Source organism: Pogona vitticeps, chromosome 2 (assembly GCF_051106095.1).
Source record: "Pogona vitticeps strain Pit_001003342236 chromosome 2, PviZW2.1, whole genome shotgun sequence".
NCBI classification, from domain to species: domain Eukaryota; kingdom Metazoa; phylum Chordata; class Lepidosauria; order Squamata; family Agamidae; genus Pogona; species Pogona vitticeps.
In genome coordinates this window covers 24,125,325-24,147,155 of record NC_135784.1, presented here as the reverse complement: position 1 = coordinate 24,147,155, position 21,831 = coordinate 24,125,325, and the positions used below count along the sequence as shown (strand labels likewise).

Sequence of the window (21,831 nt, the reverse complement as noted above, 5' to 3'; positions counted from 1 at the left end):
CTCCTTTTTATCCACCTCTGCTCCCCCCAAAACTACCTCCTCTAGCAGTTGTTACTTTCCCAGCCTTTTTGTCTCTCCTCTTCATAATTTAACCCCTTCTTCCCCTTTTTCAACCTGTAACTCCGGGTGTAATATTTCAGTCTCTTTCACAGATGAAGAGGATGGCATTTTGACGAGGAGGGAAACCTCCTTCTCTTTTAGCTAACACTTACATCTTTTTACAATATGCACTGTTATTTTTGTCTCTTGCAGATGCTTCATTTTCTAATTACAATGTGAGAAATCACTGATTATTTATATATTCTAAGTTTTATTTACCTACTCTGCCACACAGCAGTGACTGTTGCTTGAAAGTGAGTTTATGGCCACTTAGCAGGTCTTTATTTTTACCACTTGCTCCTGCCTATAAGCAGAAGAATAACAATACTTGCATCACATCATTGCTTGAAAGTAAGTATTGTGTGTATTTATAACTATTATCCATCACATGTCGGTGTCTACTGTTTTCATATCTCTTGTGTATAAATAGCATAATGGAACAGGAGATTGCCAAGAATTGTTAGTCTCACTTGGTAGATCAAATTGTAGTAAAGAATATTTTAATGGTGCAAGTTTTAAAGTACTCTATTGTTAGAGCAGTTTTCAGGGGATTTTTGGTACCTCATCCAACTGTTTTAACCTTTACACAGACAAGGTAGCAAAACCTGACACATGCACATTGCTTGTACGTAAATGTTAATTCTTGAAAAAGTTCATCAGCTGGTTTCTAGCACTGAGGTTGTTTGGCCAGCTATCATCTCCAAGCGAGGCCTGACTCCTATCCAGTATAATTTCCAAAATATCATTTTTAAATATCTTCATTTGAAAATGAAAGAACCTGTGCATATACAGACTGAGTTTGTTTCACAGATTGCATTGTACAAAATATTCCTCAGGATTTGACACAGCTGGACAACACATTTACGTCGTGCATATCATTTCATATTCTTGATGATACATGAACTCTGTATGAACTCTTTGGTGCCTCAAAAGACTTGAACTATAAGAAAAACATTTCCCACATTGCTGGCATTGATATGGTTTTGCTCCTGTGTGGACTCTCTCATGCTTCACAAAGTCTGCCTTTCGAGCAAAACATTTCCCACATTGCAGGCATTTATACGGTTTCTCTCCTGTATGGACCCTATTATGTCTCACAAGCTGTGAACCCTCAACAAACCCTTTCCCACATTCCTGGCATCTGTATGGTTTCTCTCCTACGTGGAGACTCTGGTGGATCAGAACCTCTTGAACTGAAGCAAAATACGTGCCACATTCTTGGCATTTGTGCGGTTTCTCTCTTGTATGAACTCTCTGGTGCCACAGAAGGTGTGAACTAGATGTATAACATTTCTCACACTCCTGGCACTTATAAGGTTTTTCCCCTGTGTGGAGCCTCTGGTGGCTCACAAGATGTGGGCGGTGAGCAAAACATTTTCCACATTCATGACATTTAAATGGTTTCTCTCCTGTGTGGACCATCTGATGCTTCACAAGAGTTGAGTTGTGAGCAAAATGTTTCCCACACTGTAGGCATTTGTATGGTTTGTCTCCTGCATGGACCCTATTATGCATCACAAGATATGAACTGTGAACAAAACTCTCCCCACATTTCTTACATCTGTATGGTTTCTCCCCTGTGTGGACTCTCCGGTGGATCAGAACCTCTTGAATGGAAGCAAAATATTTGCTACATTCTTGGCATTTGTGTGGTTTCTCTCCTGTGTGGACTTTCTGGTGCTTTACAAAGCCTGACCTTTCAGCAAAGCATTTCCCACATTCCTGGCATTTGTATGGTTTTTCTCCTGTGTGGACTCTCCAGTGCCGCACAAGGTGTGAGCTACGAGTAAAACATTTCTCACACTCCTGGCATTTATATGGTTTTTCACCTGTGTGGAGTCTTTGATGTATCACAAATGTTGAGTAGTGAGCAAAAGATTTGCCACATTCTTGGCATTTGTATGGTTCCTCTCTTGTGTGGACTCTCTGGTGATTCAGAACCTGATGCATGGAAGCAAAATATTTCCCACATTCCTGGCATTTGTATGCTTTCTCTCCTGTGTGGACTCTCTGGTGCTTTACGAAGTCTGACTTTTGAGCAAAACGTTTCCCACAATCCTGGCATCTGTGTGGTTTCTCTCCTGTGTGGACTCTCTGGTGTCTCAAAACCTCCTGGCTGGAAGCAAAACATTTTCCACATTCTTGGCATTTATATGGTCTGTCCTCTGTGTAGAGAGAAATAGCAAATGATGAATTCCATGGAAAACACTGCTAACAATTTTTGCATTTCTAGGATTCATTCTTTATGTAGACTTCTATCAAGATACAAATGGAGAGCAAAGCATTTTTCATATCTAATAGATTTCTTTTCTGTCTAGAACAAGACTTCCTTCTTTGGGGAAAAACATTTCTCATCCTGAAGGTGTTTGTGTTCCGTGGCTGCCCACTCAAAGAAGGTGATGGGACAGGAAAGTCTGTGGCACCGATTATGAGGGGTGCCTGAGGGAGGAGGCAGGGCACAGTATCCAGGGCACCCGGGCAACACCTGTGGGACCAATCCGCCCAACTGTGGTAAGTGCCCATCTGCAATAGACACCTGACAGTTTTGCGTTGCGCATCATGCCATTCCCTCTTTTCCATAAGAAGAAAAAAAACCAAGCTCCTGCAGCTTTTAAACATCTTGTTGACATGGATGTGCAATTCTGCTTGTCAGTGAGATACAAATATCATTTTTTAAACGGGAAACTCAGTTTGCCTTCCTTGGCACCACTGGGACACATCTGGCAAGGTAGTGAGGCATGGGGGTGCTGTGGCTAGTCGTGCTGCTACTCTGACCACTCCCCCCCACCCCAAGCTGACTAACTCTACTCTAAAATGAAGTTCTGGACTTTAGCATGGCTGATTTAGAGACAAGCATTTTTCTACACAAGGGCCAATATGATTTTCTGATTGTATTCTGCCATGTTTGCCTGCCTAAGGACTCACCTGATCTTGTACCAGAAGCTTCCATTGCATCCAAAATGGAAGAATACGGCACCCACAGATCATCCCCCACCTCCATGTGAGAAAGTAGCTCAGGCATTGGGACTGCAAATAAGCACGGTCAAAGAAGAGAAAGGGGCAACGGTTAATCGACAGAGAAAAGCAGTGCTCTTGTCCATTTCTGAGGAATGTTAACAATCATTGCAATGGCGTACATTGAACCTGTCACCAGGCATGTGTTAGATTTGTAAGGTTTCTTCCACAGCACTAGAAAATGGTTGCAAATATAGCTATATAAGTTGTTGGAACACAAACCTTTTTCATTGGCACCCCATGTTTTGGCCAGTGGGACCTAAAAGGGCCGCCTTTTCTCATCCAGCAGCCAATCAAAAAAGTAAGGAGAAAGGGTTCAGGCTGAAACAAGTTCCTTACCAAGTGAGGTGACATTCTCATAGTTTTCCATCATCACCTCACTGTACAGTGACTTTTCATTCAAATCCAGCAGGTCCCACTCCTCCGCTGTGAAATATACAGCCACATCCTCAAAGGCCACAGGTTCCTGAAACAGAAAACAACCCACACTCTGAAAGGTTAAACAGATGTGGAAGAAAACTGCACCGTATGGCATAACAAGGCCTTCAGAATACAGATTGAGGAACACACATTCAATTGTTCCCCTCAACTAACTCTCACCAGATGGAAGACAAAGTCCATTTTCATGTGCAGGTAGATGATTCAATATAGGGAATATTCCTGGGCATCTTGTACTTGTGAATGGGTAGATGCCTCCAGCTGTATTCCCCAACCTGGTGCCTTTCATATGCCTTACAGACGTCATCTCCCGTCAGCCTCAATTGGCACTGCCCATTGTCAAGAGTCCTGGGAGCTCTTATATGCACCCATCTATTCTGAATAGAAATGTAGTTTTTATACCACTTAAAAGGAGAGCAGACCCAGGATGGTTAACTGTCATCATAATCACATGCCGTCAAATCAACTCTGACTTATGGTGACCCTTTTCAGGGTTTTTCACGTTCAAAGTACAGTAGTACCTCGGTTTACGAACGCCTCGGTTAATGTAATTTTTGGTTTACGAACGAAAATCCATTGAAAATAATGCCTCAGTTTATGATTTTTTTCCACAGTACAAAGGAAGTTTCCCTCAGGATGCATTGTGCCTGGATGTTTATAGTGCTGCCCCCGTTCCTATGGCAATCTGCATTTCAGTTTACGAATTTTTCGCATTACATAATGTCCCGTAGAATGCATTAAATTTGTAAACCGACATACTACTGTTCTCAGAAGTGGTTTACCATCTCCTTCTGGGGGCATTCTGGGACTGTGCAGCTTGCCCAAGGCCACATAGGCTGTTTCTACTGGAAGGAGGCCCAGTGGGGAATTTAACTCCCAACTCCGCAGACAGATACCTAAACCGCTGAGTGATTGAGCCAGTCAATCTAAAACAGAGGAGCAAATTGTGCCACTCTCTCATCCATGCCTTCTTCATTCGGTTCATTTTGTCTATAAGCAAAATATTAAGTTAATAAGAGGCTAGTGATTGTCTGGATTACTCTGAAGTGATTGCATGAATTGACAGAAAAACTGGCTATATTTACTATCATTACTGTGACATTTATTACACTTGTTTTTCTGGAAAATGATTCAGATTGTCTTTTAACAGATAACTCTTATGGAAGGTTGCAGAGAGATAGGCTGACCTTTTAACCCAGAGGAGACCTGGCTTTGTACAGATTTCTAGAGCAGGGCTGGTGAAAGTCAGGTCTAGAGATGGGCACCAACCACTGGTTCAGTGCAGTATGTTTCCCAACTAAACAGCTGGCCCATGGTTTGGCATCCCACCCCCTCCAACAGGTGCCCCATCCAGAGATATGACCATTCCCTTCATCTGAAGGAATGTGCTTAGACACATTAAACTTTATGAAAATTAAACACGTAGTCTTATAGGTTGTTGTTGCTATGGGCCATCAAGTCATCTCTGACTCATGGTGACACCAGGAATGAGTGATCGCCAACGTGTTCTGTCCTCAAGAGGGCTGCTCAGCTCTTCCAAACTCAAGCCTGTGGCTTCATTTAGGGAGGCGATCCATCTTGTATTTGGACTTTTTCTTCTTTTTTTACCCTTTCTCAGCATGATTGTCTTTTCTACAGAAACTTGCCTTGTCGTTATGTGCCCAAAGTACCTATAACAGCCTGTTTCATAATTTTTGCCTCCAAAGGTAGTTTAGGCTTGATTTGCTCTTGGACCCACTTGTTTGTATTTCTCCAAATATGCAAGCTAGAAAAGTGTTCACACTGTTTTTATTGTAACCCTTATTTGATTCTTGTGCATACTTGCCCTGGAATCTAAAGATATGAAGTACAAAATTGTTAGTTGACTGCTTCTTATAATACTTGTTCCCTTTTTCATACAGTCTCTTCTCTTCCCCTTCCTAGAGGCTATTCTGGAGGGTTTCACCAGTCACCTGTTTTCCACCACCATAATTAGCAATTAGTAATGTAAATTGGGGTCCTGTAAGGAATCGTGTTGTGGGTAAAAAAGGAATAAGTTGCGGAGGGATCCACAGCACTGTAATCCCAACTCGATCAGGTAAACTGCACACAATCTCAGAGTAGGACTGTATACCTATTGAAACACACATCACACCGCTGTCCTCCTCATAACCACAAATCTGATGCTCAACCTTTCCCAACAATTTTCTGGGAAATGAGCAGGGTGGAGAAAAACGAAACCCCATCCAGTTTGGTCATCGGTGCCAAAATCCTGTAATGTGGCATTAATGGCCTTTCGGTTGCAAATGAGACACGTGGTTAGAAGGCAGAAGCGGATTGAGAAAAGAAGGCAACATCATTCCTGGCAACGTGGGCCCTTCCCCACTGTTCATCTCCTCTGAAGAGATCTTGCAGGCTTTGGTGTAAGAACACCCGAAGCCTGTTTAACCAAGAACTGCCCCGTAAAATATTGTGCATAAATTACGTGCCGCAGGAATACAAGACAAGCAGCGATTGTCTCAAGTCTTTTTACAAGCCTCATTTTCTCCCTCCCATATTCCCATCAGCACAACATCCTGCTCAAAGTCTTCCCTGCCCAGAAATAGCTCTGCTGTTCCGTCCCCTTCTGCCCCCGCGTCTGTCTTCTCTTCCCCCCCCCCCAACGTTACCTCGTCCTCAACACCCGTCTTCATGGTCCCCCTTTTTGGACCGGAACCTTTCAACGACGCCTCTTGTTCCTCAGCGGCGGTGCTCTTTGGGGGAGGCACTTCTTGCCTCTACTTCGTGTCACGTGACCGAGGCCGAGTCTGGTTCTTATCGAGACAGACACACAGCCCTTCCAATCGATTGTTCGAGGGCATAGATGGATGGCCGGGTGGCATTTATTTTATTTTAACCCCGCCATTCTTCTTAAAAAGGACGCAAGACAGCTTACGTCCTAGAAAGGCAATATTTAAAGCTGAAAACAATGAGTGTACAACGGTGGTTTACATCATTATAGGGCAAAGTTTAAAGCTAAGAACAATTAATAAAAAGAGGCAGCTTTTCTTTTTTGACTGCGATTGCAGTGAGAAGGGAGCGTCTTTTTAAAACCAGCATCTAACAGCGAGAAAAATCCTCAACAAAGACTGGAAGTTTTCTTTTCTCTCTGTTCCTTCCCTCCGCGCTTCCCAGACCGCCACCATCTCATATCCTATAATTAGGTACCCTTGGATGCCTTTTTTGACAGCTGCCATTTTCCTCTGCCTCAACAAGTGAGAGAAATAAAAGACAAATATTGTAGCACTTTAACGAGTAACAAGTGGGTATTGACTGGGAAACTCACTCTGAAATCAAGCCATTTCGCTTTAAAATGCTGACACATTTTTCCTTTCTTCCTCTCTTTTCTTATTTCTGAGGAAGTTTACCCTACCTTTCGTTGGCATTGCTCATCTACTATTCTGTTCCATCCATGTACAGTACCTGACAAAGGAGAGAAGGAGATACTCTGCCCTGAAGTGCTTACACATAAAATTTAGTGGATTTGGCCACAGATCATCAATCAGTGACAAAACACCTATTCTGCACACAGCCACATGGGTTGGGAAGATAGAATGGGGGCTTCTCTGTTTTACACCCAAGAATAGTGTGGGCATAGTGCAGGTAATTTCCTATACAGTACCTTAAAAAAGGCTATCACTGGCTTAAAATAGGCTGGGTGGAGCAAAATTGTATTTACAGTAGATGGCAAATCATTCAAATTGGAAGAGGCCGTGATGCACCGCATGCCTCCAGGCTGACCCTCACCCAGCAGGCTGAGGCAAAGAGGCAATCACGAAAGCAGCAAAATCAGGGAGCTAGACGGGGTACAGATTGTATTTGTCCTGAGTGTGGAAGGGATTGTCACTCTCGAATTGGCCTTCTCAGCGACACTAGACGCTGTTCCAAGTCCTCCATGCAGAGCACGATACCATAGTCTCTCGAGACTGAAGGATGCCTATGATGGCAAATCATACACCCCAGAAGTTTTTTGGTGATGCAATTTGACATTTGAGGGGACTATCTCCTCCCCCCCAGGTTTAGAGGGTCAGAAAGGGGTATGGCCCACCAAGGTTGGGGAAAAGCAGAACTCCTCCCCCCCCCCCATGCAGTAGGGTTGGCCCATCAGAGACTGAAGGAACTTCATGTTACAGACAGCGATCCAGACACTGATCTAAGCAAGGAACAGGCATGATGAACTCACAGTATTCCTTATCAAAACATGGCTAAGATGGTTCATAAGGAATCAGGACCATGTCAAGGTGAAACATCTTGCATTAGAAAAGCACCTCACTAATAAATTGAGTTCTCATTGCTAATACCAATCTTCTATTGTTTCGTAACAATTGGATAGGGAGCTAAAAAAACATCTGAAAGTCAAAGGTTTCTCGAATTGACTCCATAAAACAAGAAGAAATGAAACTCACGAAAGCTTCGAAGCACAAGCAGACTCAGATGAGACCAGTAACAGTGGCACTTGGGGAATTCAGATCCAATCAGTTTATTGCTCATTAGCCAACTGGGATCTTTGCATATGCAACATAATTTCAAACATAAGATGCCTAACGATGTACACAACAAATCAACTAAGCCAGAATTAAATAATCACAGAATGTTCATTAAAATGGCACTATTAGCTCTCATAAAATACACAACCTCCTCTTCCTTACAAGTCTATATGGCAAGATTAGCAGACATGTATGTTGTAAAAGAATCTGTCCCAAACATAGTTAAAGTAACTTTAGTAGACTTTTCCTAGTGTAACATTTAGCTATAATCTGGAAAACTGCTATGACTCAGACATTTTACAATCTCTGCTCAGGCATCTAATGAAAAGACCCAGTTTGGAACCAAGTGAGTTTGTTTTGTTCAAATAACAGCAATACAAAATGTGAGGCCTGCTGGAAATATAGCTCAAGGCAGAAGGACACTTTTGCCTTTCCCCCCTAATATTATTATTATTGGGCTATCACCAGTCAAAGAACTCCCCTGGAGTAGATCTGGGAACACTCAGTGCTCTAGTCAAGAATAATTTCTTTATTGCCTTCAAAACGCTTGTTTCTGAAAGAGCCTCCTTCAGGGGTTGCATACAACATGTTTGGCAAAAACAAACAAACAATTATTTAAAAATGGATCACCTGACTTGTGGCTAGTCTGGGTAGCTCAGTGAGTTAGGAGTTTAATTCCCCACTATGCCTTCCAGAAGAGCCAGCCTGTCCCTGGGTATCCCTAAAAGAAGGGACTGATAAACCACTTATACCTAGAAAACCATGGAAAAGGTCATCATTATTCAGAATTGACGTGGTGTATTATTATTATTATTATTATTATTATTATTATTATTATTATTATTATTATTATTATTATTATTATTATTATTATTATTATTATTATTCAAAAACACCAGGCACAGTCAATCAAAATTATAAAAAAAATTGAATGGTATTATATAACAGATACAAGTTTCAACAAACGAATCCTAAGTATTGGTTTGTATACAGGTACATGGTTTTGAGGGACATGGTGGCGCTGCGGGTTAAACCGCAGAAGCCTCTGTGCTGCAGGGTCAGAAGACCAGCAGTCATAAGATTTAATCCACGCGACGGAGTGAGCTCCCGTCGCTTGTCCCAGCTCCTGCCAACCTAGCAGTTCGAAAGCATGTAAATGCGAGTAGATAAATAGGTACCACCTCGGTGGGAAGGTGATTCATCAGACCAAACTATCTTCTTCCATTGTTCCATGGTCCAGTTCCGATGCTCATTATAGGCGCTCTTGGCCGTGGACAGGGGTCATCATGGGCACTCTGACCGGTCTGTGGCTACGCAGCCCCACACACAGCAAACTGTGATGCACAATGTGTTCTGAAACCTTTCTGTCATGGCCAGCATTAGGTTTTTCAGCAACCTGAGCTACAATAGCTCTTCTGTGTGCTTGGACCAGACAGGCTAGCCTTCACTCCCCACATGCATCAATGAGCCTTGGACAGCCCCAACCCTGCCATCGGTTCACCAGTTGCCCCTCCTGGCACCATTTTTGGTAGGTACTAACCACTGAGTATCGGGAACACCCCACAAGACTTGTCGTTTTGGAGATGCTCTGACCCAGTCGTCTAGCCATCACTATTTGGCCCTTGTCAAAGTCAGTCAGATTTTTTCACTTGCCCATGTTTCCTGCCTCCGTGAAAGTCAAGAACGGACTGTTTACTTGCTGCCTAATATCCCCCATCCCTTGGCAGGTGCCATTGTAATGATATAATCAATGCTATTTACTCCACCTGTCAGTGGTTTGAATGTTGTGGCTGATCAGTGTAAGTTCCATTGATTCAAACAGGCCTATCTGAGCTGCGACTTACTATGCTAAACAATGGATTTCAGCCGGTGTAGTGTAGCAGGAAAAGCAACAGACTAGGACTTAGGAGAACTGGGTTTGAAAACCCCCCCCCCTTGGAAACTCACAGTGGGGATGGCACTGGTAAAACCACTGCTCAAATATCTCACCTACTTTGAAAAGAAAACCCTGTTAGGACCACTATTAATTGGAGGTGGACAGTACATAAGCCACACATATGTTAGTCCATCTGTGTACATTTGTCTATACTGTCACCACCATGGTATGTTTTATGACTATTGTGTGGACATTTTCTGGTTTTTGCACTTCTGCTCCTGCCACGCTCTCACTCACTCATTCATTTCCCAGCTTCTCCCAATAACTGGAGTTAAAGTTCAGGTTCATCCTGCATCTACTCTGTATGCCTCTTCCCTTTCCTCAGCTTGTGATTGTTCAAGAAGGTATTTCCCAAACTAAGGGCACATATGAGGTTTCCCACCCAAGTGGATCTGCTTGTAGATTGCTAAATTTTTGCAGTAAAGAAAACATTTTCCACAGTGGATGCCAATACAGTTACTCTCTTGCTAATTAAAATGCCAATTCTCACTAGCTGAGTTGTGAGGAAGATTTTTTTCCATGTTATGTTTATTTATGCCATCTCCCCCTTAAAGTTATTCTGTGGCTTCAGTATAGTTGTGGAGGCTTTGGTACGTGACCTTCGGCAATCAAGACGTAGATAATTGGACAATCATCTGTTAGATCTGCTTAGATATAGATTCCTGCATTGAGCAGGGGGTTGGATTTGATGGCCTTATAGGCCCCTTCCAACTTCACTTTTTTATCATGTTTCTTTTTGCTATGTGGGTTATCTGAGACTACTTGGTGATCTAAATAACATTTTCCATACTAATTTGAATGGTTTCCCCATGCGTGGACTTTCTGATACCTCATAAGAAGTGCATTGTCAGCAGTTCTTATTTCCCACATTCTTGACATTTATTTGATAATCTGTGTAGACATGGTGCTTTGCCTTGAGCATTCCTGGCATCTAGAAGTCCCTCTCCTGTGTAACCTATAGTATGTCATGCTTTACATTTCTTGTGGGGATGGCCTGATTACCCTACATGTTCTCCCCTGACAGGAAAACACATGTATGGACTCTCTGGTGTCTCAAAAATTGTGAACTGTGAGGAAAACATTATCCACATGCCTGGCATTAGTATGGTTCTTCTGCTATGTGACCTCTTTGGTGAGTAAACAGGTCTGAATTGCGTGCAAAACGTTTTCCACACTCTGGGCATTTGTATGGCCTCTCTCCTGTGTGGACTGTCTGATGTCTCACAAGGTGCACATTCTGAGCAAAACATTTCCCACATTCCAAGCATTTGTATGGTTTATCTGTAGCGTGGATTATCTGATGTTTCAAAAGAGCTGAACTGAAAGTAAAGCCTTTCCCACACAACTGGCATTTGTATGGTTTCTCCCCTGTGTGAATTCGCTGATGCTTCATAAGGCTTGCACTGGAAATGAAACATTTCTCGCAGTCCTGACATTTGTATGGTCTTTCTCCTGTGTGGCCTCTCTGATGAATCAATAGGTGTGAATTCTGAGCAAAAGATTTCCTGCATATTTGACATTGGTACGGTTTCTCTCCTGTGTGGATTCTCTCATGCTTCACAAGACTTGTACGGCAAATAAAACATTTCCCACACTCTAGGCATTTGTATGGTTTCTCTCCTATGTGGATCCGTTGATGCTTCACAAGGCTTGCACTGGAAACAAAACATTTCCCACACTCTAGACATCGGAATGGTTTTTCTCCGGTGTGGAGTGTGAGATGCCTCACAAGGTATGAATTCTGACCAAAACATTTCCCACACTCCTGACATTCATATGGTTTTTCTCCTATATGGACTCCCTGATGTTTCACAAGGTTTGTATTGCAAGCAAAGCATTTCCCACATTCCTGGCAACTGTATGGTTTTTCTCCTGTGTGGACTGCATGATGCCTCATAAGATGTGAATTCTGAGCAAAACACTTCCCACACTCCTGGCATTTGTATGGTTTCTCTCCTGTGTGGACTCCCTGATGCTTTACAAGGTTTGTATTACAAGCGAAACACTTCCCACACTCTTGGCATTTGTATGGTTTTTCTCCTGTGTGGACTGTGTGATGTCTCATAAGATGTGACTTTTGAGCAAAACATCTCCCACACGCCTGACATTTGTATGGTTTATCTCTTGTGTGGATTGCCTGGTGCTTCGAAAGGGCTGAACTAGAAGCAAAACATTTCCCACAGAGCTGGCATATGTGTGGTTTTTCTCCTGTGTGGACTCTTCGGTGCATCATGAGGTTTGAATTGCAAGAAAAGCATTTCCCACATTCCTGGCAACTGTATGGTTTTTCTCCTGTGTGGACTCTTTGGTGCCTTGGAAGGTCTGACCTGTGAGCAAAACATTTCCCACACTCCCGGCATTTGTAGGGTTTCTCCTCTATGGCCATTGTCTGTTGGCTCTTAAGATTCAAAATGTTGGCAAAGTATTTCCGAGATTCTTCACATTTATTTTTTGTGCTGACCCACTCATGAAGCACAACAGCTATATTTTGGGAGAAATAGTCAGGACAGTTGTAGGGCTCCACTCCGATATGTTTTTCTTCTGTTTGGGCTTGCTGTGGTCTAGAAAGATCCAGAATGGATGTAGAACATTTCCTACACTTTGTGGATGGAGATCTTTTCCTCCAGTTATCTGTTGGGAAGAAGGAAAAGCATAACTGAGCCAGTATTCCCAGTTCTGACTAAGGAGAAAACTGAGGGAGTAGAGAAAACAGTGTGGAAATCATGAAGGGAAAAATAAATGCCAAGAATCCAGTTGAATAATTACACTCAGTGGCTCAATAATACACTGAATAGAAGCCAACAGTGCAATATGGCTGTAAAAAAATAAATGCTATTTTAGGCTGTATTATTGATTGAGTGATTGATTGATTGATTGATTGATTGATTGATTGATTTGATTTGATTTATATCCCGCCCATCTGGTATATCATACCACTCTGGGCGACATTAAGAAAAGTACAGTCTCCAAACCATGTGGAGTATTAGGTTCCCTTTTTTTGGCACTGGTTAGGCCTCATGTACAGCACTTTAAGAAGGATGCTCATAAACTGGAGCAAGTTTAGAGGAGGGCAACAGGGATGGTCAGGGAACTGGAAACCAAGCCCTAACAGGAAAGGCTGAAAGAACTGGGCCTGTTTATCCTTGAGAAAAGAAGACTGAGGGAAGATATGATAACATTCTTCAAACACTTGAAATATTTTCACCCAGAGGAAGAACAGGATCTGTTCCTCATCATCCAGAGTGCAAGACATGTAATAATGGGCTCAAATTACAGGAAGCCAGATTTCATTTTATAAGGAAAAGCTTCCTAATTTTTGGAACAAATGACAATGGAACCAATGACCTCAGAAGGTGGCAAGAACTCCAGTGCTGTGTGCATTCAGGAGAAAATCAGACAACCATCTGTGAGACCTACTTTGATTTGGATTCCTGCCTTGAGCAGGGGATTGGGCTCAATGGCCTTATAGGCCCCTTCCAACTCTATTATTCTGTGGATTCTAAGTCCACTAGTACAGATTTCAGCACTCAATTACTGTCAGTTGTTGCTGTTATTTAGTCGTTAAGTTGTGTCCGGCTCTTCGTGACCCCATGGACCAAAGCACACCAGGCGCTCCTGTCTTGTTTCTATTTCTTGTTGTATGCCAAATCAAGCAACTGATGCCTGACAGGAAATAAAACCACTGACTTCTTAACTATTGGCAATTTCCACTGAGATTTATGCCTTTGAATTGAAGCCAGGGAGCATAATCAATGGGATTTTGCCAATTAAAATAAGAGGAGCTACCAACATGAATTTGACCCAACTCCGGGAGGCAGTGGAAGACAGGAGGGACTGGCATCCTCTGGCCCATGGGGTCACAAACAGTCGGACACGACTTAACGACTAAACAACAACAACTACTACATGTTTTCCCCCTTTGTTGTCTCTGAAGATCCAGGTGGTAAGAAATTTTAAGAACTGTTTTAGTCCTTTTAGATCTTAGCATACTTTCATCTCACTGCTGTTTTTATTTTGGCTTCACATGCTGAGTGTTTTCGTGTTTTGCTGCAGAATTTATTTTAGCTTGCTCTCATTACTGTTCCCTTGTCTGCATTTTATGATTTTACAAAACTGTGTAAAAACCATGGCCACATAAGTGTACTTATGTGCATACCGAGGAAAGCAAAAGTAGCCGAAATAAACAAAGAACTGTCAGTCATGATAACTACGTGGAACCTCTGCGTATCACTGAACTTTGTAGAAAAAGTTTTACTGGGAGACTCATTGTTTCAGACTCTGTTCTGAACTTCCAGAATGCATGTTTTGGATGGTGAGCAACACAAGGTGAAATAAGAAAGTCTCAGAGAAAGAGTTGCTCATAGATTTCATGGCTGATCTGGAATTTAGATCTAGCTAAGTGTGGGGATTACTGTTCAAGAGAGGTTAGTGAGACAGACGTGGTCAGCACATGCCCCACACACCACTAGCAAACTTCTCCTGACAGGGGAAATATCCAGTGTAGCTTTCTAACAAGCTACAACTCACGTGACATACTTACAAGTAGAATCACATTTCTGGAAACACCATTTTCCTTGTAAACAAGTGCTCCCCCTTGATTTTACACAGTCAATTTGGCAATATAATGTGGGGGTGGGCAGCAACTGGTGAGTTGAAAGGTGTCAGTATGGCCTCTACTCCTTGGTATTTGACCGGCATGACTCTGAGGTGAACTTCCATTATGATGGCTCTCAAAGACAAGAGGTTTTCTAAGCAACTTCAAGTAGGGTTTTTTACCCAAAAAGCTGCTTGATCGCGTATCCATTTTCCACTTGCTCCATGTCCAGAGAATTCTGTACCCATAGCTCTTCCTCCTGCTCCATATGGGAAATACATTCAGATTTTGGAACTGGGAGATAAGAAGGAAACGAGGGAGATCAGGATTAAGTTGTAAAATGTTTCTGTGCATTTTTAAAGAACATTTTAAAATATTCGCGAAGGCTTTCACAGCCGGGACCTAGTGATTGTTCTGGGTTTTTCGGGCTCTTTGGCCGTGTTCTGAAGGTTGTTCTTCCTGACGTTTCGCCAGTCTCTGTGGCCGGCATCTTCAGAGGACAGCAACCTGTACTCTCCAGGTTTCTGTCCTCTGAAGATGCCAGCCACAGAGACTGGCAAAACGTCAGGAAGAACAACCTTCAGAACACGGCCAAAGAGCCCGAAAAACCCAGAACAACAACATTTTAAAATGTTCACATTATATATATTACAGTATATGAAATCTCATCGCAAGCCACATGGTTCATTAATTGTATCTGGTTTTTTTAAATATATAGCAAGAGAAATATTACAAACATGTCAACAAAGGTTTTGGGAGCACAACATCCTTAAGTTCCTTCCTTGGTTAACTGTCCTGAGCTTGTTAATAGTAACAGATTACATGTCGGGGAGCAAGAGGCACAAAAAAGATGGTAGCATCCAGCCAACAGGGAAAAAATTATTCATTTGAAGTGTCCTGGAGGAGAGCTTTGCAGATACTGTACCCTATCAGAAAGATGAACAAGTGGGTCCTAGATGAAATCAAGCCTGAACTATCTCTGGAAGCAAAAATGTTGAAAACGAAGCTGTCCTATTTTTGGCACATCGTAAGAAGGCAGAATTCTGTGGAAAAGCCGTTAATGCCTGGGAAGGTGGAAGGCAGCAGGAAAAGAGGAAGACCAAATATGAGATGAACTAACTCCCTAAAGGAACCACGGGCTTGAGTTTGCTAGAGCTGAGCAAGACAGTTGAGGACAGGCATTTTGGAGGTTGCTCATTCACATTGGGTTGCCATAAGTCAAAGGCAACTTGATGGCACAGAATAACAACAGTTATGGAGCCATACGAGAACTAAAATGCTGCAAGGACCTTCCAGGATTGTCTCATGTTGTTGTGAAAAATCCACAGCTGTAGAATTCCTGAGGGATGACCATCCAGCCTCTGTTAAAAATGGGCCATTAAGGAAAATTCACACACCCTTCCAGTCCATCCCAGGGTCAAATAGCTCTTGCCACCAGGATATTCTTCCAAATGTTTCACTGATATCTTGTTTCATGTACAGTAGTTAGAATACACTAGTATGGCTGTTAGCTTCTGGCACAAGCAAAAGCACGTTTCCTCTATCTTCCATGTGATAGCTCTTAACCTATTTGAAGAGGAGAATCATATCACCTTTCAGTCATCCCTAACACAGGCTGAGCAGACCCACCTCCCTTAAACATTTCTCACAGGACTTGATTTCTAGACATTTTGTAAAAATCTAAGGTCATCAAAAAGCTTTGTATGCAGCTACTTCACTTTCTACAGATGTTTCCTACTCTTCCTGAAAACACTGGAATTCCTTTCAATTAGAATTTCCACATCTCACTTTAAGCAACAAATCAGCATTGTGAACTTCTTTTTCAGCATTTCTCACATACCTAGTGTAACATTCTAATCCCAGGGAGGCATCCCTTCTCACTACTTTCACTCTCTAGTGAGTTATACACTCCCCAGACACCACAAGGCACCTCACTGGTGCCTTTATCTTAGAATCCAATCACTTCTTCTTGATCCCACTAGGTTTGGCATTAACCAGCCCCCAAGCTGGCCCAAAGTGTCTGGGGCTGCCCCGTTCTCTGGGCTAACCCGACAGTGCCTTCTAGCTGCAGTTGGGATCAATATTATTCGGTTTTCAAGTGAAAAGGTTTGTTCCTGTACACTTTGTGTCTTCTTCAAGTCTTGATACTGCGTTGCCTAAATTGACGTAGGTGTTCCACTCCCTCTTCTCTCTAACTGCTAACATTTTAAAATGTTACTTATGAATCAATAAAGAAAATAGTTTTTTCTAGGACTCAAACACAAGGAGTTTATTAGGGAAATACAGGGATCAAGATAGAAGGGAAGAGTAATTTATCAGGTACACTAAACTGAAACGCGAAAGATTAATAAACTTCATCTTCCTCTTTTCCTGCACTCTTGAACCTTCTCCAACTTTATCGTAAGTGAACTGTAGCCAGGCTAAAATCCCTAATTATCATTACACTGTTGTTCACTATTTGATTTCAAAGACTACAGTATATCCATCCTGAAAAAAATGCTACATTTTGTTTATTCATTTGTTTTAAGATCTGCTAGACCTGCTGTTTCTCAGTTGTTCTCTCCTAATGTTTCATTTTTATTTGCTTAGCGTGCTTTGCTTTGAAGTGGTATGGAAGTTTAAAACAAATTTTAAAAATGTGAGGTAAAGAAAGGGAAGTGAGGTTTAGCTGGCATCAAACTCCCTTGCACCCGACCTTCTACCCATTTAATCCAGACAAGCCAGTTAGCACCATGATGATATCTGCATTTATACAGGAGGAGAACATAACTGTATATAGTTAAACCAGAGCCAGCCAAGGACATTTTGCTGCCTGAGGTACACGGCTTCCCCTCACTCATGCAAATCAAGGTGCAGAGTGCTCAAAGCCAGTCAAGTTATTTTGTTACCTGAGGCGAAAACCCTACAAACCATCATTTTAACAACAATGAGCACTAGCAGCCAATTTTCTGCCCAATCCCGAGGCCCCATGTTCCTGCCTACAGAAATGTATCAGGACAACTGGTACAGGATCAGGAGAACTCTCCCATTACTATTGTATCTCCCCTTTTGGAATGTCTGTAAATCTGATTTAGGCTGAGACCATCAAAGTTTTCTGTCTGGGTTGGAGAACAGACTTCAGAAGAAACGCTGCAATCCTAAGTAGGTAAACAAGGGATTCAGAACAATGCTTACCAAGAGAGAACACCGTCTCATAGTTTTCCATCATGACTTCCTTGTATAAAGATCTTTGGTCTGAAGCCAGCAATACCCACTCCTCCTTGGTGAAACACACGGCCACATCCTCAAAGGTCACCAGTTTCTGAAACACATCCCCCCCCAAAAAACCCACTCAGAGTTTGGTGTGGATAATAATATTACCTAATTGCCGCAAATGTCTGGCTAGGTTTTTGAGTGAAAAGACAATGTGACATGTTCGTGCATGGAAAAGAAAGCTCTGCAGGATCTGTCAGTTACATTCTTGTGGAGTTAGAGCAAAATTTAGAAACTGTGGTGCAAAACACTGCAAAGCTGCCCCATTTTTTTTTTAGTGGAAATGGCCAATTTGTTTTTAGGATGCTCATTAAGATTCCATGCTGGGTACATCAATTATACAGTTGTTAGGAGGCAGTGCAAAACTATGGGGTGTGCATTGCAGAAAATGGCGGTTCTCAACCTTGGGTAAAGCAGGAGTTCTTGGACTTCAACTCCCAGAAGCTTTCACCACCAACTGTGCTGGCCAGGGTTTCTGGGAGCTGCAGTCCGAGAACACCTGGGTAACCCAAGGTTGGGAGTGACTGGTAGAAAACTAATGTGAGGGAAGACTGGATGTCAGAGGTTCCCAATGGCTCAGAGGGCATGAACAATAACCTGCAAAAAGTATAATTTCCTTGGCGTTCCCTCCAGTTCTTGTCTTGGGAAGGAGGCATTTGAGGGACATTTTATTCTCTGAGTTTGGAGCCAAGACATCCCTCTCTCAGACCTCACAACAGCTGCAGAAGATGTGCATGAAGGTGTTTCACATTGGTTATTGTGGGTTTTTTGGGGTCTTTGGCCATGTTCTGAAGATTGTTTTTCTTAACGTTTCACCAGTCTCTGTGGCCGGCATCTTCAGAGGACAGCACTCTGTGCTCTGGTGCAGTTTGTTTGGGAGTTGAGTATTTATGACTGTGAGATCAGCTTTTGTCCTTTTCAGGAGATGAGTGATTATGGTAGATATGGTGTTTCACATTCCTCACCACACTCTCAGTGGCCCCCTCCTGAGAACCTCCTACCTGAGTTTCTTCCACCATCACCCTTTTCTCTTCCTTCCTTCTGGAGAAAGATGGACATCCCGCTGCACACTCTGCAAAGGGAAGAAGAGCAAGTCAGAGAGCAGACCTTTCAGAACTGCACCACTTGTCTACTAGAGAAGCCCTCTAGTCCGCAATCGAAGGCTAGGAGGGGAGGGGGGAAGAAAGGAAAAGAAAGTCTGAACTTGTCACAAATATTCCCTTGTATCGTTTTAGAGAGAAATATAACGACCCTCCAGATACTTATCCACACACACATGTAAAGAGAAAAAAAGCAACCAGGAGAGGGGTTGGAGGGGTGTGCAAATACACCCATCCCATGCTCATCAGGTTACCGCTAATACATATGCAAATCAATGCCAGTGCCCCATCACAAAGCGATGTCCATTGTCCCGGGACTGGAAAGGCATGAGTGACACTGTTCATAACCAAGTGCAGGCTGCAGAAAAATTTGCCTGAGCAAAATGATGCTGTAACTGGAGTACTGGGGACACACACAATGGCTACCCTTGCTCTATTCCCTTTTCCACCTCTGGTAGGTAATATTTTATCTATTGATCTATTGATTGATTGATTGATCGATCTAAGTTCAGCCCTGTCGTAGAGGCACAGTGAAGATCTGAATTCCCAACCTCTGGCTCTGCACCCAGAGAGCTAAACCACAGAGCTATTTGAGTTATATACCGCCTCCTAGTGGACACACTACTCTGTGAGGTTTACAGATTAAAAACCGCAGCATGAAAAGAGTACATGCTACTGTATGTTACAACAAATTTTGCTCTGTAAGGTGCCACTAACCCCAGAATTGTTTTTACTAAGTATGATACCCAATAATATAGATAAGTCAAAGGAACACATAGTTATATATACCGTATTATTACGGCAGCCAGAATTATGTATGCTAGAAATTGGAAAAGTCCGACGATACTGAAACAAGATCTTATTGAAAAGATACGGGAAATAGCCGAAATGGATATCTTATCAGAAGTCATGAAAGATCAACCCCTGCCAAAGGCAACAGAAAGATGAGACCTACTTAACAAATGGACTAAATCAACAGGCAGCAGCTGAATAATATATATTGAAATGAGTACTTTATCTACAAGGCAGAAAAGAGTACTGTAAATAGAATAACTTAAAATCTTGATATGGCAATAGGTATAGATTGGATATCAGTATGTCATTGTCTCCCCTCTCCCTCAAAAATTCCAATTCCCCTTTTCCTTTGTCATCCCTCATGTTAAAAAAATATAAAAAAATTGGAAAAAAACCCTGCAGCATGCCACACCTATCTTTGAACCGGTCCTGCCTTCCTCACCATACCTGACACACTCCGGTTGCAGACATGCCCATTTTCTACGGAACCGGCCATCTGGTGAGTATGCTTGATTGCTACACTTGCAGCCTCCAAGACTTCAAAGCGTGCCAGGTGTGGATGTCATGCAGTACTGCCCGGTTAGAGGCAGAGAAACAGAGAGAGAGACCTTTGTGAAACGGAGAAACGTGGGTCAAATGATGACATTACTTTTCTTACGCAAAAGACACATCTGGGGAGGTGGTGACGCATAGGAAAAAGCCAAACCATCTCCCCACATCTTCAGTTTTACCACTTTCATTCCAGTGCAGTTTCTGGTCTCAGGGCTGGCAGGCGGACGACTGGACGTGGGCAACGGGTTCTATCCTGCACATCGGAGGGAAATGTGGGCGGTCATTCGAGACTGGCCTCTCTGGAGCTTTGGTCCACCCCCAATCGTCCCTCCCAGCACCCAGCCTAGAGGATATCTATTAAAGCACTGATGAACCCCGTCTTTCCAGCAAATGGACCTCAGGACGGCTAAGAGCATCCCATAATAGAGACAACCATTAAACAGTGCCCAAGAGAAGAGCCATCACTTTCCCCCACCCACCCCACCTTGGCAGCTGTCCCCTCTCCTCCTTCTCCCCTTGCGGCTTCTCCCTCCTTCTCCTTCATCATCCTCATCCCACCCACCCGCCTGATTTTGCACCGCCAGCGATGCTCACCCCCCCCTTCTCTCCACGGCTCGCCTTCACAATTTGCAGGAAGCCTGCAGGAGAAACAAGCCTGGGAAGCGTCGCTTCCGACGTCACACACCGCTTCTCTTTCTATGGGCTCTCCTATTGGCTGGCCGGCCTGTTTCTCCACCATGTGACTGAAGCCATGCCAGTCTCCTGGAAAACACATCTCATCTGCTTCCCGAGCCCAAAGTGAAGTGAATGGCTACGTCGGGTGTTTATAGCCATTGAGTGAAGGGGTTGTTGTTACCTTTTGTCAAGTCGCCCTCATCTTGTGGCGACCCTGTGAATGAGCAACTGTCCTGTCCTCAACGGCCCTGCTCAGCTCTTGCAAACTCAATCCCGTGGCTTCCTTTAGAGAGTCGGTTCATCTCATACTCGGTCTTCCTCTTTTCCTGCTGCTGCCTTCCACCTTTCCCCAGGATGATTTTTTCTGGATAACTCTTTATCTTCTCAGGATGTGCCCAAAAGGAGGACAAACTTGAATTGAACAATTTTTGCCTCCAAAGAGAGTTTGGTCCTTTCCAGCTTCCCAGACCACAGTAACCCAGTAATCTCATATGGGGTGGATCTCTTTCAGCAGAGTTGCTGGTGCTTCTAATTTATAGCTGCTTTCCACCTATATGTGTGATCAAGGATAACAGAGCAAGCCTCTGCCCCCCCCCACCCAAGGAGTTTATGGCTAAAATTGGATGGGCTGGCCACCAACCAGATCTTGGTGAAGGAGCCCTTAACATAGACAGGGCTCGCCTGAAACATAAACATTTCCAGCAAAAGCATCAGAGAGCAGGTTAAAGCCACACTTTTCTTTGCCTGTGACTTTGAGCCATTGGAAGCCTGTTGTTACATACAGCATTGATGTTACCTGTCTGTCATGGGTTTGGAGGGAAAGTTCCATCCTATGGGGAGTGGAAGGCGGGACATCAGGAGGAGGGGCTG

General features: G+C 43.1%; 1 protein-coding gene across 1 annotated transcript; it reads right to left on the bottom strand.

The window, feature by feature from the left end:
- Positions 1 to 577: 577 nt before the first annotated feature.
- LOC110069821 (uncharacterized) lies at positions 578 to 21,326 on the bottom strand. Its single transcript, XM_078388415.1, has 5 exons — positions 20,393 to 21,326; positions 18,841 to 18,911; positions 17,762 to 17,888; positions 11,187 to 12,624; positions 578 to 2,257 (listed from the first exon to the last, which is right to left on the bottom strand). Exons 1-5 carry the CDS (start codon positions 20,472 to 20,474, stop codon positions 961 to 963), a joined length of 3,015 nt encoding a protein of 1,004 aa, XP_078244541.1. The 5' UTR covers positions 20,475 to 21,326; the 3' UTR covers positions 578 to 960.
- Positions 21,327 to 21,831: the final 505 nt, after the last annotated feature.

Bases quoted from the DNA above. Each gene is read 5' to 3' on its own strand.
- LOC110069821 (XM_078388415.1), bottom strand. From the start codon at position 20,474: ATGAAAGTGGTAAAACTGAAGATGTGGGGAGATGGTTTGGCTTTTTCC. The intron at 18,912-20,392 runs GTAAGAAAAGTA...TTCCCTTTGCAG, and splicing joins TCCCCAGATGTGTCTTTTGC to AGTGTGCAGCGGGATGTCCA. The intron at 17,889-18,840 runs GTAGGAGGTTCT...GATGTGTTTCAG, and splicing joins TGATGGTGGAAGAAACTCAG to AAACTGGTGACCTTTGAGGA.